This window comes from Salmo salar, chromosome ssa27 (assembly GCF_905237065.1).
Source record: "Salmo salar chromosome ssa27, Ssal_v3.1, whole genome shotgun sequence".
In the NCBI taxonomy this organism is placed as follows: domain Eukaryota; kingdom Metazoa; phylum Chordata; class Actinopteri; order Salmoniformes; family Salmonidae; genus Salmo; species Salmo salar.
This window is the reverse complement of record NC_059468.1, coordinates 22,903,002-22,930,318: the sequence shown is the minus strand read 5'-3', so window position 1 is coordinate 22,930,318 and position 27,317 is coordinate 22,903,002. Positions and strand designations below refer to the sequence as shown.

The 27,317-nt window shown below is 43.9% G+C and overlaps 1 protein-coding gene across 2 annotated transcripts in view; it reads right to left on the bottom strand.

Annotated features, from left to right (window-relative positions):
* The window catches only part of LOC106588785 (growth factor receptor-bound protein 10), a 57,577-nt gene that overhangs the window by 5,132 nt on the left and 25,128 nt on the right, over positions 1-27,317 (bottom strand). The window contains exons 1-10 of one of the 2 annotated variants that reach the window (XM_014178197.2): positions 12,047-12,146; positions 9,530-9,686; positions 8,051-8,166; positions 7,461-7,535; positions 5,875-6,012; positions 5,617-5,727; positions 2,691-2,789; positions 2,471-2,548; positions 2,253-2,369; positions 2,056-2,122 (exon numbers count right to left, since the gene is read on the bottom strand). In XM_014178197.2, coding sequence (XP_014033672.2) covers positions 2,056-2,122; positions 2,253-2,369; positions 2,471-2,548; positions 2,691-2,789; positions 5,617-5,727; positions 5,875-6,012; positions 7,461-7,535; positions 8,051-8,166; positions 9,530-9,686; positions 12,047-12,091 — 1,003 coding nt within the window. In that variant the 5' untranslated portion in view covers positions 12,092-12,146. Of the gene's footprint in view, positions 1-2,055; positions 2,123-2,252; positions 2,370-2,470; positions 2,549-2,690; positions 2,790-5,616; positions 5,728-5,874; positions 6,013-7,460; positions 7,536-8,050; positions 8,167-9,529; positions 9,687-12,046; positions 12,147-27,317 lie in introns of those variants that run through there. The other variant, XM_014178196.2, reaches the window with a different exon arrangement.

Genomic DNA, 27,317 nt, shown 5'->3' with positions numbered 1-27,317 from the left:
GGGGCCCCCGTGTTGTGGATCAACGTGGCAGATGTGTTGTTACCTACCCTTACCACCTGGGGGTGGCCCATCAGCAAGTCCAGCATCCAGTTGCAGAGGGAGGTGTTTAGTCCCAGGGTGGAGTGCAATAGAGATTACATCATCTGTGGATCTGTTGGGGCGGTATGCAAATTGGAGTTGGTCTAGGGTATCTGGGATAATGGTGTTGATGTGAGCCATGATCAACCTTTCAAAGCACTTCATGGCTACAGACGTGAGTGCTACGGGTCAGTAGTCATTTAGGCAGGTTACCTTAGTGTTCTTGGGCACAGGGACTATGGTGGTCTGCTTGAAATATGCTGTCAGTGAAGACTCTTGCCAGTTGGTCAGTGCATGCTCGGAGTACACTTCCTGGTAACCCGTCTGGTCCTGCGGCCTTTTGAATATTGACCTGTTTAAAGGTCTTACTCACATCGGCTACGGAGAGCGTGATTACACAGTCGTCCGGAACGGCTGATGCATGCTTCAGTGTTGCTTGCGAGCATAGAAGTAATTTAGCTCTTCTGGTAGGCTCGTGTCACTGGACAGCTCGTGGCTGTGCTTTCCTTTGTAGTCTGTAATAGTTTGCAAGCCCTGCCACATCCGACGAGCGTTGGAGCGGTGTAGTATGATTCAATCTTAGTCCTGTATTGATGCTTTGATTGTTTGATGGTTCATCGGGGGGCATAGTGGAATTTCTTATAAGAGTCTGGGTTAGAGTTCCGCTCCTTGAAAGTGGCAGCTCTACCCTTTAGCTCTGTGCGGATGTTGCCTGTAATCCATGCCTTCTGGTTGGGGTATGTACGTACGGTCACTGTGAGGACGACGTTGTCGTCTATGCACTTATTGATGAAGCCAGTTACTGATGTGGTGTACTCCTCAATGCCATTGGAAGAATCTGTGCAAGAAAAACAGTCCTGTAGCTTAGCATCTGCGTCATCTGACCGAGTCACTGGTGCTTCCTGCTTTAGTTTTAGCATGTAAGCAGGAATCAGGAGGATAGAGTTATGGTCAGATTTGCCAAATTGAGGGCGAGGTAGAGCTTTGTACGCGTCTGTGTGTGGAGTAAACGTGGTCTAGAGTTATTTTTCCTCTGGTTGCACATTTAACATGCTGATAGAAATTAGGTATAAACAGATTTAAGTTTCCCTGCATTAAAGTCCCCGGTCACTACGAGCGCTGCCTCCGGATGAGTGTTTTCCTGTTTGCTTAGGACCTAATACAGCTCATTGAGTGTTATTGCCAGCATTGGTTTGTGGTGGTAAATAGACAGCTACGAAAAATATAGATGAAAACTCTCTTGGTAAATAGTGTGGTCTACAGCTTATCATGAGATACTCAGATCTCAGGCGAGCAAAACCTTAATATTAGATTTCATGCACCAGCTGTTGTTTACAAATATACACAGACTGCGACCCCTTGTCTTACTTGAGGCAGCTGTTCTATCTTGCCGATGCAGCGTAAACTCCGCAAGCTGTAGGTTATCCGTGTTTATCGTTCAGCCACGACTCGTGAAACATAAGATGTTACAGTTTGTAATGTCCCGTTGGTAGGATATTCATGATCGTAGCTTGTCTATTTTGTTATCCAATGATTGTACGTTGGCTAATAGAACTGATGGTAGAGGCAGATTACCCACTCGCCGTCAGATCCTTACAAAGCACCCCGACCTAAATCCCAGATATCTCCGTCTCTTTCTCATGCGAATGATGGGGATTTGGGCCTTGTCGGGTGTCTGAAGTAAATTCTTTGCGTCCGACATGTTAAAGAAAAAATCTTTGTCCAGTACAAGGTGAGTAATCGCTGTCCTGATACACAGAAGCTATTTTCAGTCATAAGAGACAGTGGCATAAACATTATGTACAAAATAAGTCACAAATAACAATAGCACAATTGGTTAGGAGTCAGTAAAACGGCAGCCATCTCCTCCAGCATTACTAATCATTTATGAAGTTACTGTTAAATGTTGTTACCAGTGTAATTATTACAGTACTACTACCCAGGTATAAGAGCAAAGTAATGTAAAGTGTAGGGTACCTGAGCTGAGAGAAGATGGGTGGAGGAGGCTGGGGCTGCCCAGAGCATTCATACGGTGACCCCGTTTCTGACGGCAGGAAAGATAAACAAACAAAACAATTTTAGATTCAGAATGATAGAAGTACACCTTCTTCTTAGTCTGAGTTTCCCAATCTTCCATCCCATCCACTTCCTCTCCTTCATACTCTCCTCCTCACCCTCCATGTCTGTCCCTCCTCCACCGCGGCGCTCTGTGCTTCCAGAGGGTTCTCTATGACGCGTCCCGTCCTGCCAGAGAAGTCCATGGCCACCAGAGAGTTCTCAGACACACTCCTCTACAGAGACAGAGAACTTGTCTGAGCCACGCTACCGCTCTCCAATAGATCCTAGTTTACTTAAATAGAGTAGGGAATAGAAACGTGAATAGGAGTCTTACCACAGGAGTAGAGAAGTGTGAGACAGGAGACTTCCGCTGCTGGGGACTCTTGTAGTTCTGATACAGTAATATCCCATACTGTCAAAACAGAACATATATGTAGCGCACAACAAAATAAATTTTCAAGTAATAAATATAAATGAAACATCAGTTATACAGAAGATTCTGTGAGTGTATGTGTGTGTGTGTGTGTGTGTGTGTGTGTGTGTGTGTACTGTACCTTTAACAGTCTGAAGGCAGTCATCCAGCAGGTTCTGCTCTGTTCATCTTCGGCACACAGCATCCTCAGCTCCTTGCACTCACTCCTCACCTTACTGGGCTGTCAATCAAACAATCAGCCAATCACAGAACCTTACCGGGCTGTCAATCAAACAATCAGCCAATCATTGAACATTACTGGGCTGTCAATCAAACAATCAGATGTTCAGTTAGACAAACCGTCAGTCAGTATTCACTAAATCTATAACTAGATATTGCTTGAAGCTCTTGAATATTCTCTCCAACTAAGATCACTGTCTGGTATGGCAACTGCTTGACATCCAATAGAAAGGCGCTACAGAGGGTAGTACAGCCCAGTACATCACTGGGACCAAGCTCCCTGCCATCCAGGACCTCTATACCAGGTGGTGTCAGATGAAGGCCCTAAAAATTGCCAAAGACTGCAGCCACCCGAGTCATAGACTGTTCTCTCTGCTACCGCACGGCAAGCGGTACTGATGCACCAAGTCTGGAGTCAACAGGATCCTGAACAGATTCTACCCCCAAGCCATAAAACTGCTAAATAGTTAGTTAAATAGTTAACCAATAGCTGCCCAGACTATTTGCATTGACCCTTTTTGCACTAACTTTAACTCATCACATACTCTGCTGCTACTGTTTACTATCTGTTACTTTATTCCTAGTTATATGTACATACACTATGTGGACACCTAAACACAATAACATAATGTCAAAGTGGAATTATGTTTTTTGACATTTTTACAAATGAACTACAAATGAACAGGTAAAATGTCTTGAATCAATAAGTATTAAACCCCTTTGTAATGGCAAGCCTAAATAAGTTAAGGAGTACACATTTGCTTAACAAGTCCCATAATAACTTGCATGGACTCATTCTGGTGGGCACTAATAGTGTTTAACACAGTGTTTTTGAATGACTACCTCATCTCTGTACCCCACACAATCAATTATCTGTAAGGTCCCTCAGTCGAGCAGTAAATTTCAAACACAGATTCAACCACAAAGTCTAGGGAGGTTTAACAATGCCTCGCAAAAGAAGGGCACCTATTTGTAAAAAAAAAAAAAAAAGAAGAAATGTTGAACCTTTATTTAACTAGGTAAGTCAGTTAAGAACAAATTCTTACTTACAATGACAGCCGACCCCTCCGACCAAACCTCCTCCGGCCAAACCCGCTAACATTTTTAAAAAGTCATCTTTGTAGTGACTGGGTGTGTTGATATACCATCTAAAGTGTAATGAATAACTTCACCATGCTCAGAGGAGTATTCAATGTCAGATGACGCTGGGCCAATTGTGCGCCGCCCTGTGGGACTCTTGATCACGGCTGGTTGTGACACAGCCTGGGAACGAACCAGGGTTTTTAGTGATGCCTCTAGCACTGCAATGCAGTGACTTAGTCCGCTGCGCCACTCGGAAGACATTGAATACTCCTCTGAGCATGGTGAAGTTATTCATTACACTTTAGATGGTATATCAACACACCCAGTCACTACAAAGATGATTTTAATTTTGTTTTAACCTTTTTAACTAGTCAAGTCAGTTAAGAACAAATTCTTATTTACAATGACGGCCTAAGATACAAGCATCCTTCCTAACTCAGTTGTCGGAGAGAAAGGAAACCGGTCAGGGATTTCACCATGAGGCCAATAAAGACTTTAAAACAGTTACAGAGCTTAATGGCTGTGATAGGAGAAAACTGAGGATGGATCAACAACGTTGTAGTTAATCCACAATACTAACCTAATTGACGAACTGAAAAGAAGAAAGCCTGGACCGAATAACATATTCCAAAACATGTATCCTGTTTGCAACAAGGCACTAAGTAATACTGCAAAAACTTTTTGGCAAAGCAATTCACTTTTTTGTCCTGAATACAAAGTATTATGTTTGGGGCAAATCCAATACAACACACACGGTGTACCATTCTCCATATTTTCGAGCATAGTGGTGGCCGCATCATGTTATGGGAAGGCTGTAATCATTAAGGACTGTGGAGTTTTTCAGGTAAAAAATAAATGGAACAGCGCTAAGTATGCTAAGTACAGGCAAAATCCTAGATAAAAACCTGGTTCAGTCTGCTTTACACCAGACACTGGGAGATGAATTCACCTTCCAGCAGGACAATAACCTAAAACAAATCTACACTGGAGTTGCTTACCAAGACAGTGAATGTTCCTGAGTGGCCAAGTTACAGTAACAGTTACAGTTTTGACTTAAATCTACTTGAAAATGGTTGTCTAGCAATGATCAACCACCAATGACAGAGATTGAAGAATTTTGAAAATAATAATGTGCAAATGTTGCACAATCCAGGTGTGGAAAGCTCTTAGAGACTTACCCAAAAACACTGACTGCTGTTATCGCTGCTAAAGGTATTGACTCAGTAGTGTGAATACTTATGTAAATGAGAAATATCTGTATTTCATTATCAATATATTTGCAAAAAATATATATATATATACATTTTCACTTTGTCATTATGGGGTACTGTGTCTAAATAGAAATAAAATGATTTAATCCATTTAGAATTCAGGCTGTAACACAAACTGTGGAATAAGTCAAGGGGTATGAATAGTTTCTAAAGGCCAAGATATCGTTACTCATTGTGTATTTATTATTACACGTTTTACTATTTCTATTATTTCTCTATTTTCTTTCTCTCTGCATTGTTGGGAAGGGCCCGTAAGTAAGCTGTTAGTCTACACTGGTTGTTTATGAAGCATGTGACAAATAACAATTGATGTGTGTCAGGCTCAGTGTGTCCTAGCAGGCCCTGTCCCAGCCGATCCCACTAGGCTGAGCCAGGATAACCTGGTTACCTCCAGGGATAACCCCCGCAGAGGTACACACATCACAGGACTGTCTGTCTGCTACCTGGGGCCGTGTGTGTGAGTGTGTCCCTCACCTTGATACAGAACTGGTAGTCAGTGGGGGCGTTGTGCAGCTTCCTCCCTGTGGTCACTGTGAACACACTACTGTCCTCCAGGTCTGACAACAACTGGAGGTGTCTGGGCTCCTAGAGAGAGGATGGAGGGAGGAGGTTTGAACAGTCCTTTCTTGGAGTAGTTTCTTTAGTGTAGTGCACTATACAGATAATTGGGCACTAGGGTACTACACAGGGAATGAGAAGTCCTTTTGGACACATCCCTAATCTTCTTCCTACCTTGGAGGATCCTTTAGTGGAGTAGTAGAGTCCAGAGCGTCTGAGGAACATGGAGAGTCTCTTCCAGGACTTCCTGCCAGACTCCTTCAGATAGAGGAACCCCTGCACCTCCGGACAGCTGCTGGAGTTTAGGAAGTTCTGTACCAAAACACACACGGGAGTGAGTAAGGACTCTGTGGAATGTGTGCTAGTGGATGTGGGTGGGGATAGAGGTGTGCATATGTGTACATGCACAGGTCAACATTCACAAGGCCGCGGGTCCAGACGGATTACCAGGACGTGTACTCCGGGCATGTGCTGACCAACTGGCAGGTGTCTTCACTGACATTTTCAACATGTCCCTGATTGAGTCTGTAATACCAACATGTTTCAAGCAGACCAGCATAGTCCCTGTGCCCAAGAACACTAAGGCAACCTGCCTAAATGACTACAGACCCGTAGCACTCACGTCCGTAGCCATGAAGTGCTTTGAAAGGCTGGTCATGGCTCACATCAACACCATTATCCCAGAAATCCTAGACCCACTCCAATTTGCATACCCCCCATCGAGATCCACAGATGATGTAATCTCTATTGCACTCCACACTGCCCTTTCCCACCTGGACAAAAGGAACACCTATGTGAGAATGCTATTCATTGACTACAGCTCAGCGTTCAACACCATAGTACCCTCAAAGCTCATCACTAAGCTAAGGACCCCTGGGACTAAACACCTCCCTCTGCAACTGGATCCTGGACTTCCTGACAGGCCGCCCCCAGGTGGTAAGGGTAGGTAACAACACATCTGCCACGCTGATCCTCAACACTGGAGCCCCTCAGGGGTGCGTGCTCAGTCCCCTACTCTACTCCCTAGTCACCCACGACTGCATGGCCAGGCACGACTCCAACACCATCATTAAGTTTGCAGATGATACAACAGCCGACAACGATGAGACAGCCTATAGCGAAGAGGTCAGAGATCTGGCCGTGTGGTGCCAGGATAACAACCTATCCCTCAACATAATCAAGACAAAGGAGATGATTGTGGACTACAGGAAAAGGAGGACCGAGCATGCCCATCGTCATTGACGGACTATTTGCATTGTCCCGACACCCCCAACCCCTCTTTTACGCTGCTGCTACTCTCTGTTTATCATATATGCATCGTCACTTTAACTATACATTCATGTACATACTACCTCAATTAGCCCTACTAACCGGTGCCCCCACACATTGGCTACCCGGACTATCTGCATTGTGTCCCACCACTCACCAACCCCTCTTTTACGCTACTGCTACTCTCTGTTTATCATATATGCATAGTCTCTTTAACCATGCCTACATGTACATACTACCTCAATCAGCCCGACTAACCGGTGCCTGTATGTAGCCTCGCTACTGTATATAGCCTAACTACTGTTATTTTTCCCTGTCTTTTTACTGTTTCACCTAATACCTATTTTTTACTTAGAAATCGCACTATTGGTTAGGGCCTGTAAAATAAGCATTTCACTGTAAGGTCTACACCTGTTGTATTCGGCGCGAGTGACAAATAAACTTTGATTTGATGTGTGTGCACTAGTGCATGTGGTGGAACAGTACTCCACCTGTAAGAGCTGTGACTGGGGGATGGAGCCGTTAGATACCTGACACCATGCCACCATCTGCTCCGGAAAGAAGTTCTGGAGAGAGATAGAGAGATTAAGAGAGAGAGAGATAGAATGAGAGAACAGAGAGCAAAATACTTCAGGGACTTCAGTATCACATTAGTGATGGAACCACTATTAAGAGGGTGTGTGAGAGAATGAGAGAGAGAGGGGAGGAGAGAGAGAGGAAGGAAGGAAGGAGTGAGAGTAGTTGAGAGAGGGTAGAAGGAGAGAAAGGACAGGGGGGAGAGAGAGAGAGAGATGGAAAGAGGAGAGAGAGGGGGAGGAAGGAGAGACAGAGAGGATAGGGGAGAGAGAGAGAGATGGAGAGAGGAGAGCGATCCAGAGTAGATGCAGTATGATCTCACCCCCTGACGTAATCCCTTGGCGAGTGCTCATACACACACACACCCCCCTACCTTTTGTGTGATCGACATGGTAGTTTTACTTTAGTCATTACCAAAGCACTGAGGTGAGGTCACTCCCTCTTGCTGAATCACCTCAGGCAGTGTGTGCGACTGAGTGTGTGCACGTGTGTACAGAAGACTCACCAGGGGGTTCCTGAAGAATTCATACTTGGCATAGTTCTTCCTGAAGAGGAATTTACTGTCGCTGGTCATAGAGGCTTGAACCTGTACCACCAACTCATGGTCCTCCAGACAGCGCTCTGCAGAGGGGAGGGGGACAGGGGGAGGAAGAGGGAGAATAGAGAGATCAGCCGTTAGCCCATTTATTTGCATTGTTACAGTTTGTTATCACACTTGTTTCCAGTATCTGAACTGCCACTGGAAAAGAGAAGAGGGAAGAGATTGGTAGGCTGTGAGCACGCACGCGTGAGAGAGAAGCAGGTTTTGGCATTGCAGTAGGATGATGTCATATATTTAACTTGATTGGACAGAGAAGCCGAGCCCAGTTCTCCTGTCCTCTCCCTCTCCTTTCACCCTACCACCCAATCCCCTCCCTCCCTCCCTCTCTCCCTCCCTCCCTTTGTCTCACCCTCTTCTTCCCATCCATTTCTCTCCCTCCCTCCCTCCCTCCCTCCCTCCCTCCCTCCTCCCTCCCTCCCTCCCTCCCTCCCTCCCTCCCTCCCTCCCTCTAACTCATCCCCCTGTCAAAGCACAGTCAGAAATAACTGTAGTTTGTATGAAAAGCTGAAGTTGAGTATTGAGAGTAATAGACCTCGTTTATTGTTAACGCTCTCTAGTGTGATGTATAGGCTAGAAGTCTGTGTTCTCCTTTCTCTCTCTCTTGATCTTGAGATCACATGACTCCAGCTGATTGGAGACCCATATTGACACGTTCCAAGTCGGACGGACGAACGAGCGGACGCACACACACAGTGCTAAAACCCACAGTTGCTCAAAAAGGGTTGAACCCATACCGTGCCTCACTGCTGGCTAACACAGAGCTCAAGGTGTGTGTGTGTGTGTGTGTGTGTCTACGCCACTCTGTCCTGGCATCTAGCAGGGGAATTTCCTGTTGAAGTAGAGGGACAGAGCTGATTGTCTGAGCTGTCTGGGGGCTCGAACAATGCAGCCCTGGGATTGGCTGTTTGCAGCATTGGCCTGATACTGACACCGTGCCTCTGCACCCTTCCCCCTCTCCCTCTCCACCCCTTCCCTTTCTCTGCGCTCCTCTCACATTCCATCTCTCCCATACAGTTTTTCCAGAAATTACGATGATCTACCAAGTATAAAACAGTCTTCTATTCCAGTAACAGTCAGTAGAGATAGGAAAGCTTGGTGGAAAACAGGATAGAGAATAAGAGGGAGGCAATAAAACCACACTAAAAAGGTGAGGCAATAAAACCACACTAAAAAGGTGAGGCAATAAAAGCACACTAAAAAGGTCACAGAAGGTTAAACAGAACTGTGGATTTTATGTGATTGAAGCTTTTAGGTAGCTAGAGTCTACAGTATATGCTTCCTTAACACACACACACACACACACACACACACACACACACACACACACACACACACACACACACACACACACACACACACACACACACACACACACACACACACCGAGGCCCAGTAGTGGGTGATGCTCCACCAGGCTCCAGCTGTTGTCATCCAGACAGTGGCTCTTATAGACCAGAAGCTGACACACGTCTCTGGCCCTCATATCAGCCGGCACCTCCACCACCTTCCCTGCTCCATCCTCACTGTACACCTTGATGATCTGCACACACACACACACAGCGAGAGAGAGAGAGAAATATTGCATTCATATAAAAACAATATGACAACGTCCCTGTCCCATCATCACTGTTCACCGTTATTTGAATGAAAGGTCACAAAATACATTTACAGTCATTTACAAACAGGCCACTGTAAAGAGCAGTGGAAACATTAAGGGCCGGTTAACCGTTAAGCCTAGCCCACGGACTAAAAGGCATGCTCAATATGACTAGGCTAAATCTGTGTCCAGGAAATTGGCATATAGAGCCGCTAGAAACTGTCCTTCTGAGCTCAAACTGTAACACTGCAACTATAATGCATTATGATGGAGTTATAACACATTGTAAGACTTGTCATAAGCATGACTGTCTGCCTTATATTCATGTCATAATAATCCAGACTAAATAACGGCCATTTTGAGTCAGTTGAAATGTTAATAAAACAGCCTAGTCCTGATCGCCACTGAGCTGTTAGACTTAGTCCTACTGTGTGTCTGTTTCTCAGACTGACACACACACTTTGTATCTGTTCTACGTTCTATCCAGATGGTTGAATCCGGATCCTGTGGTACAGACTGTTCTCTCTGCTATCACATGGCAGGCAGTACCAGCCCGCCAAATCTAGGTCCAAAAGGCTCCTTAACAGCTTCTACCCCCAAGCCATAAGACTGTTGAACAACTAATAAAATGGCTACCCAGACTATTTACATTGACCTCCCCCTGCTACTCAATGTTTATTATCTATGCATAGTCGCTTTACCCCCACCTACATGTGCATATTACCTCAATTACCTCGACTAACCTGTACCCCTGCACATTGACTCGGTACCGGTACCCCCTGTACATAGCCTCGCTATTGTTATTGCGTTACTTTTTTCACTTTAGGTAATTTAGTAAATATTTTCTTCACTCTTATTTTACTTAAAACCACATTGTCTGTTAAGGGTTTGTAAGTAAGCATTTCACAAGGTCTACACCTGTCGTATTCGGCACGTGACAAATATCATTTGATTTGATGTAAATGAGGATATTCTCGAATGCTGACCATGACCATGACATACGTTTCTTGTCAGAAAAACAGTTGACCCGTGGTTACACAAACGCACCTGAACATACACATTTAACAATATGCCTGAGATACAGTATACACACACACCATAAATACATACTCTACCAATCAAAGGTTTTAGAACACCTACTCATTCAAGGGTTCGTCTTTATTTGTACTTTTTTCTACATTGTAGAATAATAGTGAAGACATCAAAACTATGAAATAACACATATGGAATCATGTAGTAACTAAAAAAAGTGTTTAAACAAATCTAAATATATTTTATATTTGAGATTCTTCAAATAGCCACCCTTTATTTCATCGTTTTGATATCTTCACTATTATTCTACAATGTAGAAAATAGTAAAAAATAAAGAAAAACCCTTGAATGAGTAGGTGTTCTAATACTTTTGACTGGTAGTGTACATAAATACCTCTGAGATATACGCACTAAACATATACATACATTCACCTAAACATACACAGTACTCACACTTAAACATACACATACACACTTAATGATATACACACACAAATATTCACGCCTCAAAAACACAACCACATTTACTCAAATTCACACATATACCTGTGAGCAAAACCCTATTGATAGAGATATCTCTATCTAACCATCTCTCCATCCTAATCTTCTTCCTCCCAGCAGTGAAGTGTGTGTGTGTGTGTGTGTGTGTGTGTGTGTGTGTGTGTGTGTGTGTGTGTGTGTGTGTGTGTGTGTGTGTGTGTGTGTGTATAAGGGTGGGTGTGAGCGTGTTGTGTGTGTGTAAGGGTGGGTGTGAGCGTGTTGTGTGTGTGTCCGCAGAAAACGTGCCTAAATTTCCATCATTAAGTTTTATCCCCAAACCCATCAAGACACGACACTAGAAACAAGTCCAGAGTAGAACACAGAATCACACGACAATAGAAACATAATAGTAAAACACAGAATCACACAACAATAGAAACACAATAGTAAAACACAGAATCACAACAATAGAAACAACTCCACGGTAGAACACAGAGAATCACAGGAAACCAAAAGTGACGCCACAGCTCTCTCTGCCTCCTCCTTCCACCGTCTCAGCCCAGTGCCCAGGCTGTGTCTTGACCATTACAGGACAGGACAGAGACAGGACAGCAGAGAACACAAAGGGTACGCACTAGAAAGGAGACTCCAGAAACAAAAGAAAAGTATTTATTGCGTCTCTTAGTAGTTTGAGAAAGTTTCTAAATGTGGAATGTCATCACCGCTAAAGTTATACACACACACACACTCTACCCACACACAAGCTACCCACTACACACAAACATGCTTACCTCTACAGCCTGAAAGAGGCAACAGTCAGGAGAGCACGATGGCATTTTCACACTGAGCCTCACTTTACTGAGACAGAGAGAGAGAGTGGAGTGAGAGAAAGGGGGAGGGATAGGGGGAAGGAGGGGAAAGGAGAGGAAGAGAGGGAGGGACTGAGAGGTAAAGTGAACACGAGATTGGCAGAGGGAGAAGGAGCAACGGATGGGACATTGAAATAGAACAAGGAATATTGTTGGGGGAGAGAGACAGGGAGAGAGAAGGAGAGGGGGAACGAAAAGGAGAGGAGGGCAAGAAAGAGAGAGAGAGGGAAAGAAAGAGAAGGAGAGAGAGAGAGAGAGAGAGAGGAGAGCACTTCCTCTCATGCTGGGCAGGATAATGCCTGAATGCTCCTCTCTCTAAGACTCAGCCAGTGGATTAGTGCGGTGTGTGTTTGTGTGTGTGCGTCATGCGTGCAGAGAATTCACTTCATGTCACACACGACGTACAAACAAATGCATGCACGCATACACACACACACACACACACACACACAGTCATAGTCACGCATCTCCAAACATTTTCTAGCTGCCTCACGGTTTCAATTTCTCCTATCAGACCAACCTTCCCCCTTTGTTTTCTTCCCTCCCCCTCTATTCTCCTCTCCATTCCAGCCCTCCTCTCCTCTACAGATGAGTGTGAGATGGAGGGATGAAGGGATGAAGGGTCAGGTATGGAGCAGTATGAGGAACAGGTATCTGTTGTCTTTCATGGGGCTGTGGGGGAGAAACAGTTTGGTCACTAGTTAAAGTGGAAGAGTCTGTAAAGAGTTCTTTAGTTTTAGACTGGGATTACGGGTCAGCTATAGGGGCTGGCAGACAGGAGAGGGGGGAGAGAGAGAGCGAGAGAGACTGGGGATTGCTCAGCTATTCTGCTGAGAGAAAATGGAAGATACAGAGGAGAGAGGGAGGGGGATTAAGAGAGGGAGAGAGACAGTGAGTGACAAATCATTTGATATTTATTTAGATTCTAGTTTATTCTAGTTTATCCATTGATTTATTATTTTAGTTTAAACTGAATAAAATCTAGCAATTATTCAAGTGTATAAATTGTGAATAACAATAATAATGAGACTAGTGCTGAGCAACTAGTGCTTTGAGGTCGGTTCAAAAATGGTCGGTTCAAAAATGTGTTATTTGTTTCGTGCTGTTGACGAGCCCAGAGAGCAAATCAAGCCTACTACTGGCCAATCAGATAGCTCAGATCACAGTTTCTGCACTGTTTCCTTGAGCCTATAGACAGGAAAAAGAAGCCTTGAGCGCACAGCAAAGTTGATACTGTGACATACATACTTACACGCACACACACACACACACACACACACACACACACACACACACACACACACACACACACACACACACACACACACACACACACACACACACAGTCAGAAGTTGACACATCTACTCATTCAAGGGTTTTTCTTTTCTTTTTACATTGTAGAATAATAGTGAAGATATCAAAACGATGAAATAACACATATGGAATCATGTAGTAACCAAATGGAATCATGTAGTACCCAAAAGACTGCTAAACAATAATATACTGCTCAAAAAAATAAAGGGAACACTTAAACAACACAATGTAACTCCAAGTCAATCACACTTCTGTGAAATCAAACTGTCCACTTAGGAAGCAACACTGATTGACAATACATTTCACATGCTGTTGTGCAAATGGAATAGACAACAGGTGGAAATTATAGGCAATTAGCAAGACACCCCCAATAAAGGAGTGGTTCTGCAGGTGGTAACCACAGACCACTTCTCAGTTCCTATGCTTCCTGGCTGATGTTTTGGTCCCTTTTGAATGCTGGCGGTGCTTTCACTCTAGTGGTAGCATGAGATGGAGTCTACAACCCACACAAGTGGCTCAGGTAGTGCAGCTCATCCAGGATGGCACATCAATAGGAGCTGTGGCAAGAATGTTTGCTGTGTCTGTCAGCGTAGTGTCCAGAGCATGGAGGCGCTACCAGGAGACAGGCCAGTACATCAGGAGACGTGGAGGAGGCCGTAGGAGGGCAACAACTCAGCAGCAGGACCGCTACCTCCGCCTTTGTGCAAGGAGGAGCACTGCCAGAGCCCTGCAAAATGACCTCCAGCAGGCCCCAAATGTGCATGTGTCTGCTCAAACGGTCAGAAACAGACTCCATGAGGGTGGTATGAGGGTCCGACGTCCACAGGTGGGGGTTGTGCTTACAGCCCAACACCGTGCAGGACGTTTGGCATTTGCCAGAGAACACCAAGATTGGCAAATTCGCCACTGGCGCCCTGTGCTCTTCACAGATGAAAGCAGGTTCACACTGAGCACATGTGACAGACGTGACAGAGTCTGGAGACGCCGTGGAGAACATTCTGCTGCCTGCAACATCCTCCAGCATGACCAGTTTGGCGGTGGGTCAGTCATGGTGTGGGGTGGCATTTCTTTGGGGGGCCGCACAGCCCTCCATGTGCTCGCCAGAGGTAGCCTGACTGCCATTAGGTACCGAGATGAGATCCTCAAACCCCTTGTGAGACCATATGCTGGTGCGGTTGGCCCTGGGTTCCTCCTAATGCAAGACAATGCTAGACCTCATGTGGCTGGAGTGTGTCAGCAGTTCCTGCAAGAGGAAGGCATTGATGCTATGGACTGGCCCGCCCATTCCCCAGACCTGAATCCAATTGAGCACATCTGGGACATCATGTCTCGCTCCATCCACCAACGCCACGTTGCACCACAGACTGTCCAGGAGTTGGCGGATGCTTTAGTCCAGGTCTGGGAGGAGATCCCTCAGGAGACCATCCGCCACCTCATCAGGAGCATGCCCAGGCATTGTAGGGAGGTCATACAGGCACGTGGATGCCATACACACTACTGAGCCTCATTTTGACTTGTTTTATGGACATTACATCAACGTTGGATCAGCCTGTAGTGTGGTTTTCCACTTTAATTTTGAGTGTGACTCCAAATCCAGACCTCCATGGGTTGATAAATTGGATTTCCATTGATTATTTTTGTGTGATTTTGTTGTCAGCACATTCAACTATGTAAAGATAAAAGTATTTAATATGATTATTTCATTCATTCAGATCTAGGATGTGTTATTTTAGTGTTCCCTTTATTTTTTTGAGCAGTGTATATTTAAAATTATATGTTTTTCGAAGTAGCCACCCTTTGCCTTGATGACAGCTTTGCACACTCTTGGCATTCTCTCAACCAGCTTCATGAGGAAGTCACCTGGAACGCATTTCAATTAACAGGTGTGCCTTGTTAAAAGTTAATTTGTGGAATGTCTTTCCTTCTTAATGTGTTTGAGCCAATCAGTTGTGTTGTGACAAGGTAGGGGTGGTATACAGAAGCTAGCCCTATTTGGTAAAAGACCAAGTCCATATTATGTCAAGAACAGCTAAAATAAGCAAAGAGAAACGACAGTCCATCATTACTTTAAGACATGAAGGTCAGTTAATCTGGAACATTTCAAGAATTTTGAACGTTTCTTCAAGAGCAGTTGCAAAAACCATCAAGCGCTATGATGAAACTGGCTCTCATGAGGAACGCCACAGGAAAGGAAGACCCAGAGTTACCTCTGCTGCAGAGGATAAGTTCATTAGAGTTACCAGCCTCAGAAATTGCAGCCCAAATAAATGCTTCAGAGTTCAAGTAACAGACACATCTCAACATGAACTGTTCAGAGGAGACTGCGTGAATCAGGCCTTCATGGTCGAATTGCTGCAAAGAAACCACTACTAATGGACACCAATAATAACAAGAGACTTGCTTGGGCCAAGAAACAGGAGCAATGGACATAAGACCGGTGGAAATCTGTCCTTTGGTCTGATGAATTCAAATTTGAGATTTTTGGTTCCAACTGCCGTGTCCTTGTGAGACGCGGAGTAGGTGAACAGATGATCTCCACATGTGTGATTCCCACCGTGAAGCATGGAGGAGGTGGTGTGGGGTGCTTTGCTGGTGACACTGTCAGAGATTTTATTTAGAATTCAAGGCACTCTTAGCCAGCGTGGCTACCACAGCATTCTGCAGCGATACGCCATCCCTTCTGGTTTGCACTTAGTGGGACTGTCATTTGTTTTTCAACAGGACAATGATCCAAAACACACCTCCAGGCTATTTGACCAAGAAGGAGAGTGATGGAGTGCTGCCTCAGATCACCTGACCTCAACCCAATTCAGATGGTTTGGGATGAGTTGGACTGCAGAGTGAAGGAAAGCAGCCAACAGGTGCTCAGCTTATGTGGGAACTCCTTCAAGACTGTTGGAAAAGCATTCCAGGTGAAGCTGGTTGAGAGAATGCCAAGCATGTGCAAGCTGTCATCAAGGCAACTGGTGGCTACTTTGAAGAATCTCAAATTTATTTTGATTTGTTTAACACTTTTTTGGTTACTACATGATTCCATACGTGTTATTTCATAGTTTCGATGTCTTCACGCTTATTCTACAATGCAGAAAATAGTAAAAATGAAAAACCCTTGAATGAATAGGTGTGTCCAAACTTTTGACTCATACTGTAAGCCATGTTCTCATAGACCTCAGCTTTAGACCACTTTTAGTAAGGACACGTGATGTTGAGTGTGTGTGTGGGTGCGTGCGCAACTGGCTCTCACTATCTCACATCCGAATTAGACGTTCATCCATGTTTCTCAAACATCAAATTTGGAAGTATTTAAGGTTACGTTTAGGCATTAAATCTCAAAAACAACATAGCTGGATTTGAACTTGAAACCTTTGGAATCAGAGGCATAAGGTAGACGGTAACAGCACTCACTGTTGCCCCTAGTGGCCAGTTTCCACCTCATCTCCCAACGTCCACAGACATGGATGGACGTCAAATACTGACTTGTATCACAGGTGACCTGGCTGGCGTGTGTGTGAGAAGGCAGTTTCCCAGACAATGGGAATGGCCAGTCTTACACAATTCTCAGTCAGGCCCTCTGGGTTAGCTGCCCTCACCACTGCCTGTCTCATTGGCTTGGTTTACTTTGGCATCTGTGTGTGTGTGTGTGTGTGTGTGTGTCTGTGTGATTGATTGAGTCAGTCCATCTGTAATGTAATTCTTGCTTTTAAACGAGCCCAGAGGCACAAGTCTTTTTTTAGAACATCAAATAAAAATGTGGAAGACTGTTTCTGTAACCCTTGGCTTCAATCTCGCGCTCGCGCTCCCCCCCCTTCTCCTTACTACATGTAGAGGTTCGGTGATAAATGCCATAAGATCATTGAGTGTGTGTGTGTTCCGTACTACTTAACATCATTTGTGTTTCGCTCTACCTCCCTGAAACCTAAAACCAATAGAGGTTGAAAAACCTTTAAAAACAAAAATGTAAAAACAAAGTTCTGTTTTTCTTCCAAGGGGGGAATCTGTTATCTGTTTATCTGTTAGAGAGCCTGAGTCATGATAAGGGGGTAGACCACAGTGTGTGTGTGGTTAAGACAAGGTTAGTTAAGTGGTAAATTGAGTTTGAGGCTGAACTGTGGCCTCTAATCAAGTTAAGACCACGAGTGTGTGAGCGAGCGTCTCGGTGTGACACACACACACACACACACACAGACTGACCCAGACTAACAACCACATAATTCTGCATGCTCATAATGTCTAGACGCCTCGCTTCCATCTCTCTCTCCATGACATGGTCAGATATCTGAGCTGGAGGGAGGAAGAGGGCGGGAAGAGGTGTGAGGAAGTCGGAGCGAGAAGGAAGGAGTCAGGAGGGTCGTGGAGGAAAGGGGATTGATGGAAGGGAAGAGGGTGTTAATAATTAAGATGTAATGTGAAAGAAGAGTTTTACTGACGCACACATATACACACACACACACACACACACACACATATATATATATATATACACACATATATATACATATATATATACACACACACACACACACACACACATACATACATACATACACATATATATACACACACACACAGAAATGTATCTCTGTGGATGTGACCTATGACAACCCACAGCTCTCTCTCTTGCTGTGGGGCTACTTAACATAACATTTTATGTTGTGTGTACGTGAATGCTTGCATGTGTGTGTGTGTTCTCATGCAGGCTGTATTAGGGGCCAGCTGGCATGCAGCAATCCACACATGAGGCTGATTATGACTCAGTATTACATTACATTACAGACATTCCTCTTTCTGTCTCTCATTCTGCCTCTCTCACTCTTTCTATCTTTCTGTCCCTCTGTCTTAGTGCTGAGAGATTAACAAAATGTTTTGTTTTTTGAACAACTAATTGACCAAAGTCTGTTCATTTATTTGAATTCCATTTCGGTTTTTTTCTTTCTGTGAGCTCAATGTGAAGTTTCTGTCGAGATAAATCTGATCAAGCCTGAACTGTGGGATGTAGTAGGGAGTTGTAGTTTCCAACAGGCCAATATTCGACATAGTTTTGTGCAGAAAACGTGGTAATTAACTACAACAGTGATCACCAACCTTTGAGTCAAGATCAATTTCTGAATCAAAATGCAAGCCAAGATCTACTGCTCAGATTTTTTTTTAAACATCACTTAAAAAACATAAGCCTGTGCAATTTGAACATATTAAAAACAGTACTGTAGCAATGAGGTTTGTAGTAGGCTATACGCCCATTACATTATCACTTCATATTGGCTATGCTTGAATTGCCTTGTCAATGTTTTTCTTCTCAGACTATTTTGAAATTAGATTTCAAAATCTGAGGTATATGATCTCACTGGTCAAGGCAAAGGGTGGCTACTCTGAAGAATCTTAAATATATGTTGATTTGTTTATCATGATTCCATGTGTGTTATTTCATAGTTTTGACATCTTCCCTGTTATTCTACAATGTAGAAAATAGTAAAAATTAAGAAAAACCCTTGAGTGAGTAGGTGTGTCCAAATATACAGTACCAGTCAATAGTTTGGACACACATACTCATTCAAGGGGGGGGCTCCCGAGTGACACAGCGGTCTAAGACACTGCATCTCAGTGCTAGAGGGGTCACTACAGACCCTGGTTCTATTCCAGGCTGTATCACAACCGGCCGTGATTGGAAGTCCCATTGGACAGCGCACAATTGGCCCAGCGTTGGCCGGGTTAGGCTGTCATTGTAAATAAGAATTTGTTCTTAACTGACTTTTAAAAAATAAAATATTTCACCTTTATTTAACCAGGTAGGCTAGTTGAGAACAAGTACTCATTTGCAACTGCGACCTGGCCAAGATAAGGCATAGCAATTCGACACATACAACAACACAGAGTTACACATAGAATAAACAAAACATACAGTCAACAATATAGTACAGACTTGCCTAGTTCAAATAAAATAAAAAAATGAGGAACGCTATTCCAAGAGTCTTGAAGGAGTTCCCACATATGCTGAGCACTTGTTGGCTGCTTTAACTTCACACTGCGGTCCAACTCATCCCAAACCATCTGAATTGTGTTGAGGTCAGGTGATTGTGGAGGCCACACACACACACAGATGCCAAAGTAAACCAAGCCAATGAGACAGGCAGTGGTGAGGGCAGCTAACCCAGAGGGCCTGACTGAGACTTGTGTAAGACTGGCCATTCCCATTGTCTGGGAAACTGCCTTCTCACTCACACACGCCAGCCAGGTCACCTGTGATACAAGTCAGTATTTGACGTCCATCCATGTCTGTGGACATTGGGAGATGAGGTGGAAACTGGCCACTAGGGGCAACAGTGAGTGCTGTTACCGTCTACCTTATGCCTCTGATTCCGAAGGTTGCAAGTTCAAATCCAGCTATGTTGTTTTTGAGAGTTAATGCCTAAACGTAACCTTAAATACTTCCAAATTTGATGTTTGAGAAACATGGATGAACGTCTAATTCGGATGTGAGATAGTGAGAGCCAGTTGCGCACGCACCCACACACACACTCAACTTCACGTGTCCTTACTAAAAGCGGTCTAAAGCTGAGGTCTATGAGAACATGGCTTACAGTATGAGTCAAAAGTTTGGACACACCTACTCATTCAAGGGTTTTTCATTTTTACTATTTTCTGCATTGTAGAATAAGCGTGAAGACATCGAAACTATGAAATAACACGTATGGAATCATGTAGTAACCAAAAAAGTGTTAAACAAATCAAAATAAATGTGAGATTCTTCAAAGTAGCTACCCATTGCCTTGATGACAGCTTGCACACGCTTGGCATTCTCTCAACCAGCTTCACCTGGAATGCTTTTCCAACAGTCTTGAAGGAGTTCCCACATAAGCTGAGCACCTGTTGGCTGCTTTCCTTCACTCTGCAGTCCAACTCATCCAAAACCATCTGAATTGGGTTGAGGTCAGGTGATTGTGGAGGCCAGGTCATCTGAGGCAGCACTCCATCACTCTCCTTCTTGGTCAAATAGCCCTTACACAGCCTGGAGGTGTGTTTTGGGTCATTGTCCTGTTGAAAAACAAATGACAGTCCCACTAAGTGCAAACCAGAAGGGATGGCGTATCGCTGCAGAATGCTGTGGTAGCCACGCTGGCTAAGAGTGCCTTGAATTCTAAATAAAATCACTGACAGTGTCACCAGCAAAGCACCCCACACCACCTCCTCCATGCTTCACGGTGGGAATCACACATGTGGAGATCATCTGTTCACCTACTCCGCGTCTCACAAGGACACGGCAGTTGGAACCAAAAATCTCAAATTTGAATTCATCAGACCAAAGGACAGATTTCCACTGGTCTAATGTCCATTGCTCCTGTTTCTTGGCCCAAGCAAGTCTCGTCTTATTATTGGTGTCCATTAGTAGTGATTTCTTTGCAGCAATTCGATCATGAAAGTCTGACTCACGCAGTCTCCTCTGAACAGTTCATGTTGAGATGTGTCTGTTACTTGAACTCTGTGAAGCATTTATTTGGGCTGCAATTTCTGAGGCTGGTAACTCTAATGAACTTATCCTCTGCAGCAGAGGTAACTCTGTGTCTTCCTTTTCTGTGGCGGTCCTCATGAGAGCCAGTTTCATCATAAAGCTTATCGGTTTTTGCAACTGCACTTGAAGAAACTTTCAAAGTTCTTGAAATGTTCCAGATTGACTGACCTTCATGTCTTAAAGTCATGATGGACTGTTGTTTTTTTCTGATTATTTGAGCTTTTCTTGCCATAATATGGACTTGGTCCAACTTCTGTATACCACCCCTACCTTGTCACAACCCAACTGATTGGCTCAAACACATTAAAAGGAAAGAAATACCACAAATTAACAAGGCATGACTACCATGAAGCAGGTTGAGAGAATGCCAAGAGTGTGCCAAGCTATCATCAAGGCAAAGGGTGGCTACTTTGTAGAATCTCAAATATAAAATATATTTTGATTTGTTTAACACTTTTTTGGTTACTACATGATTCCATAGGAAGAATAATAGCAAAGATATCTAAACTATATAGAAGATAGTAAAAATAAAAACCCTTGAATGAGTAGGTGTGTCCAAACTTTTGACTGGTACTGTAGGTCTGAACGTTTAAAAACTTTCAAATCTATTCAGTTTCAGATCATACAGCAACTAATATAGAGGGATGGAGAGAGAAAATGACATAGATACAGACACACAGAAAGACAGAGGGAAGAATTACAGGAAAGATGGTAAGAAAGAGAGAAGTCCCGTCTATTCTAGAAGAGAACAGTGCCAGTGAAAACTAAGTACACTCACTCGCTCTAATTCACATGGCTTTATTAGCATGGGAAACATGTGTTTATGTTGCCAAAGCAAGTGAAATAGATAATAAACAAACGTGAAATAAACAATCAGAAATGAACAGTAAACATTTCACTGAGAAATGTTTCAAAAGAATAGAGACATTTCAAATGTTATATTATGGCTATGCACAGTGTTGTAACAATGTGCAAATTGTTGAAGTACAAAAGGCTAAATAAATAAAACAGACACATGAGTTGTATTTACAATGGTGTGCAGTGATCTCATTTCTCATATTTACCCCCTTTCTTTTTATGTAATGTATGCTCTCATCTATAAAAGTGGATTCTCGTGATAGTATTTCCTTTCATTTTAGACCACGTAGGTCTAAAAAAAAAAATGTAATGGTAGGCTAACTCTCTCTTTCCACAAGGCATGTCTGAGACTCTTGTCTGCATTGTTGTGGAGGCTATGCTATCTGGTAAGACCCTGTGTTTGTGTGTGGGAAGAAGTCGGTAACATGTATAAATAACTTTTGACCTTGGTGTGTAGGTATAAATAAGGTTGTATACAACAGGTGTAGACTAACAGTGAAACGCTTACTTATGGGCTCTTCGCAACAATGCAGAGAGAAAGAAAATAGAGAAAGAAAAGAAAAGTAATAACATGTAATAATAAAATGAATAAATACACAATGAGTAACGATAACTTGGCTATATACACAGGGTACCAATACCGAGTCGATGTGCAGGGGTACAAGGTAACTGAGGTAGATATGTACATATAGTTAGGGGTAAAATGACTAGGAAACAGGATAGATAATGAACAGTAAAATTGTTAACCAAATAGCTACCCGCACTAACTATTTAGCTTATGGCTTGGGGGTAGAAGCTGTTGAGGGTCCTGTTGGTTCCAGATTTGGTGCATCGCTACTGCTTGGCGTGCAGTAGTAGAGGGAACAGTCTATGAATTGGGTGGCTGGAGTCCTTGACCATTTTTAGGGCCTTCCTCTGACACCACCTGGTAGAGGTCCTGCATGGCAGGATGCTTGGCCCCAGTGATGTACTGGGCTGTACGCATTAACCTTTGTAGCGCCTTACGGTCAGATGCCAAGCAGGTGCCAAACGAAGCAGTGATGAAGCCAGTAAAGATGCTCTCAACGTTGCAGCTGTAGAACTTTTTAAAGCGCTGAGGGCCCATGCCAAATCTTTTCAACCTCCTGTGGGGGAAGCGGAATTGTTGTGCACTTTTCATGACTGTGTTGTGTGTGTGTGTGTGTGTGGACCATTGTAGATCCTTAGTGATGTGGGCACAGAGGAACTCTCAACCCCCTCCTCTACAGCTCTGATGTGAATGGGGGCGTACTGCGCCCTCTGTTTCATGTAGTCCACGATCAGCTCATTTGTCTTGCTGATGTTGAGGGAGAGGTTGTTGTCCTGGCATTCTCTGACCTCCTCCCTATAGGCGGTCTCATCGTTGTCGGTGATCAGGCCTACCGCCGTCGTGTCATCAGCAAACTTAAGAATGGTGTTGGAGTCATGCGGCTACGCAGTCATTGGCGAACAGGGAGTACAGGAGGGGACTAAGCACGCACCCCTGAGGGGCCCCTGGTGTTGAGGGTCAGCATGGCAGATGTGTTGTCTACCCTAACCAATGGGGTGGCCTGTCAGGAAGTCCAGTTGCAGAGGGAGGTGTTCAGTCCCAGGTTCCTTAGTTTAGTGATGAGCTTAGAGGGCACAAGGGTGTTGAATGCTGAGTTGTAGTCAATGAATACCAGTCTCTACCAACTGAGCCTTCCCTGTGGCTCAGTTGGTAGAGCATGGTGTTTGCAATGCCAGCATGGTGTGTGCAACGCCAGGGTTGTGGGTTTGATTCCCACGGGGGGCCAGTACAATTATTTTTTTTAGCAGACGCTCTGGATAAGAGCGCCTGCTAAATGACTAAAATGTAAATGTAAAAAATGTGTTCCTCTTGTCCAGGTGGGAGAGGGCAGTGTGGAGTGCAATGGAGATTGCATCATCTTTGGATCTGTTGGGGTGGTATGCGAATTGGAGACTGTCTAGTGCATCTGCGATGGTGTTGATGTAAGCCATGCTCAGCTTTTCAAAGCATTTCATGGCTAAAGATATGAGTGCTATGGGGTGATAGTCATTTAGAAAGGTTACATTGGCGTTCTTGGGCATAGTGACTATGGTGGGCTGCTTGAAACATGTAGGTATTACAGACTGGGTCAGGGAGAGGTTGAAAATGTCAGTGAAACACTTGCCAGCTGGTCAGCGCATGCTAGGAGTACGCGTCATGGTAATCCATCTGGCCCTGCGCCCTTGTGAATGTTAACTTCTAAAGCTCGTAAGACCTTTAAACAAGTTAACATTCACAAGGCCGCAGGGCCATACGGAGAATGAGATCACACAGTCGTCCGGAACAGCCAGTGCTCTCATGCATGGTTCAGTGTTACTTGCCTTGAAGCAAGCATAGAAGGCATTTAGCTCATCTGTTGTCACTGGGAGGCTCGCAGCTGGGTTTCCCTTTGTAATCCGTGCTAGTTTGAAAGCTCTGCTACATCCGACATGCATCAGAGTCGGCATAGTAGGATTAGGTATTAGTCCTCTATTGATGCTTAGCCTGTTTGAGGTCTTATAGGTTGTAGCGGGATTTATTATATGCATCCAGATTAGTTTCCCGCATTTTGAAAGTGGCAGCTCTAGCCTTTAGCTCAGTGCAGATGTTGCCTATAATTCATGGCTTCTGGTTGGGACATGTACATACGTAGGGCTGTGGCAGTCATGACATTTTGTTAGCTGGTTATTTTCATGTAAATGATTGCTGGTCTCACGGTAATTGACTGTTAATTAACATAAACACGTACATAAACATAAAGACATCTCCATGAATACAAGCCGCTGATGTGCGCCTTTGGAACATACATATACAAAAGTATATTAAATCCATTTAATATACACCATCAATATAAATCTATTATTTATTTTAGGCAGGTCTAAAGAAACATGATGATAGGAAGAAAATGTATTTCAGAAGAACAGAATGAGTCGGCCTACACCAAGTATACAAAACATTAAGAACAACTGTTCTTTGCATGACATAAACTGACCAGGGGAAAGATATGATCCTTTATTGATGTCACTTGTTAAATCCACTTCAAATCAGTGTAGATGAAGGGGAGGTGACAGGTTAAAGAAGGATTTTTAAGCCTTGAGACAATTGAGACTGTGTGCCATTGTGAGTATGAATGGGCAAGCCAAAATATTTACGTGAACAGGGTATGGTAGTAGGTGCCAGGGACACCGGTTTGTGTCAAGAACTGCAACGCTGTTGGGTTAGAATTATGCGACTATAGGCTATTTGAGAAAGTTGCAAAAAAAGCTAGGGCTCCATTCCTCGTCTCAGGTTGTACAGCTGTTCACTCAAGTGATCATATTTTAATTGACTATTCTCAATTTAATCTTGTCTTTACTAGTATGTACAATTTGTTTCGATTTAGAACGGCCCATTATCAAATGGGTAGGAACAGGGGCAAGGGGGAAAAGACATCATCCCTATGCACTCTAATAGCAAATTGTGGCCACAGTTTGTTTTTCAATCCTGTCCGGCAGGCTATTCCAGTTTTATAGTGGAGCATGTGCTTAATTTTAGCTGCTGAGAAATAAATATAGTAGCACCTGGAATCCTCCTCTTTTCAGTGGCAACCATCAAAACTCTGCTTTCAAACAGGATTGCATATAGAAATGTCTAGGCTTATAAAGAACACAAAGTTTGGACACACCTACTCATTCCAGGGTTTCTTTATTTGTACTATTTTCTACATGGTAGAATAATAGAAGACATCAAAATTATGAAACACCACATATGGTATCATGTAGTAACCAAAAAAAGTGTTGAACAAATTAAAAAATATATATTTTATATGAGATACTTCAAAGTAATCACCCTTTGCCTTGATGACAGCTTTGCACACTCTTGGCATTCTCTCAACCAGCTTCATGAGGAGTCATCTGGAATGCATTTCAAGTAACAGGTGGGCCTTGTTCATTTGTGTAAATGTTTTCCCTCTTAATGCGTTTGCGCCAATCAGCTGTGTTGTGACAAAGTAGGGGGGTATACAGAAAATAGCCCTATTTGGTAAAAGACCAAGTCCATATTATGGCAAGAACAGCTCAAACAAGCAAAGAGAAACAACAGTCCATCATTACTCTAAGACACGAAGGTCCGTCCTATAGGCCTATGTGTATACATAAGCTCTAATATGCGTAGGTTACATTTTTATCATCACCTTACAAAGAGCTGTCTATTTTCTTTGGCTTTGAAATAACATCCACAACGACCATGTTTTCCACTCAGTTTCAACCTTTTGATCGATCACAGTGAGATGAGTTTTAAAAGCTTGATACTGTTAAGATAAATGTTGGATGTGATTTTCAATTGCATTGATGTCAGAGTGGTTAGAGGGACAACAGATTAATTAATGAAGCCGGTGACTGATGTGGTAAACTCCTTAATGTCATGGCATGAATGCCAGAACATTTTCCTGTCTGTACTAGCGATACAGTCCTGTAGCTTAGAAGGAGCAGTGTCTGCGCGTGACTGGGACACTGGGTTCCCTGAATAACACACACTGGGGGAAGGAAAGGCTGGACTCTGACAAACTCTCTCACACTCACACAGCCGTGACGCTCCGAGCTGGGGTGGAAGCGTGTGAACGGGAAATGAGCGTCTGTCTTTCCCAGAGACGCTGTCGGAGAAGCCGGAACGCCGGACGGATAGGCAGGGCTCACACAGCCCAGATACTGTGTGTGTGTGCGTGTGTGTGTGGACGGATTGGCAGGGTTCACAGAGCCTAGATACTGAGAGGTTCCCAGCAAGATCTCCAGGAAGAGGGACACCGAGCATCCTGTAGACCTAGAACACTGTGTGTGTGTGTGTGTGTGTGTGTGTGTGTGTGTGTGTGTGTGTGTGTGTGTGTGTGTGTGTGTGTGTGTGTGTGTGTGTGTGTGTGTGTGTGTGTGTGTCAGCGGCTGCCCTGCTGCTGAAGAGAGAGAGAAAGCAAGAGAGGAGCTTTGGCCTAGGCTACTGTTGATTGCGAGGATGAAGGCCTTTTTAATTGAAGTAAAATTAAAGTTAGAGAGTATGCCTATTGTGAAAAGCTTACAAGGCAGGGCTTCAAACTGTGACCATGTAGCCACATTTTGCGACCCTTAGACTTGGTTGTGTGAGTTAAGAAATGTATTGGTCACATCAGTGCGGGCTACACATTCATTCACCTCCGGAGCCTGCTGGTTCTTGATTATTAATTGCACCCACCTGGTGTCCCAGGTCTAAATCAGTCCCTGATTAGAGGGGAACAATGGAACTGGCTGTGATGTCCATAGTTGAGTTCGAAGGCTATATCCATTATCCTCATGAATCCTGTAATGAAAGTGTCTGTTTGCCTCAGCTTTCTGAAGGTATACTTTTGATGTCTCAGCTCTCAATTTCAAACTCAACAGCAACTATTTAAAAAAGATATTTGATCTGGCTTTCAGATATGGAGTGCGTGAAAAGCACATTGACCATTGCGAGTGCATAGGCCTCATTGAACAGTAGGCTACAACTG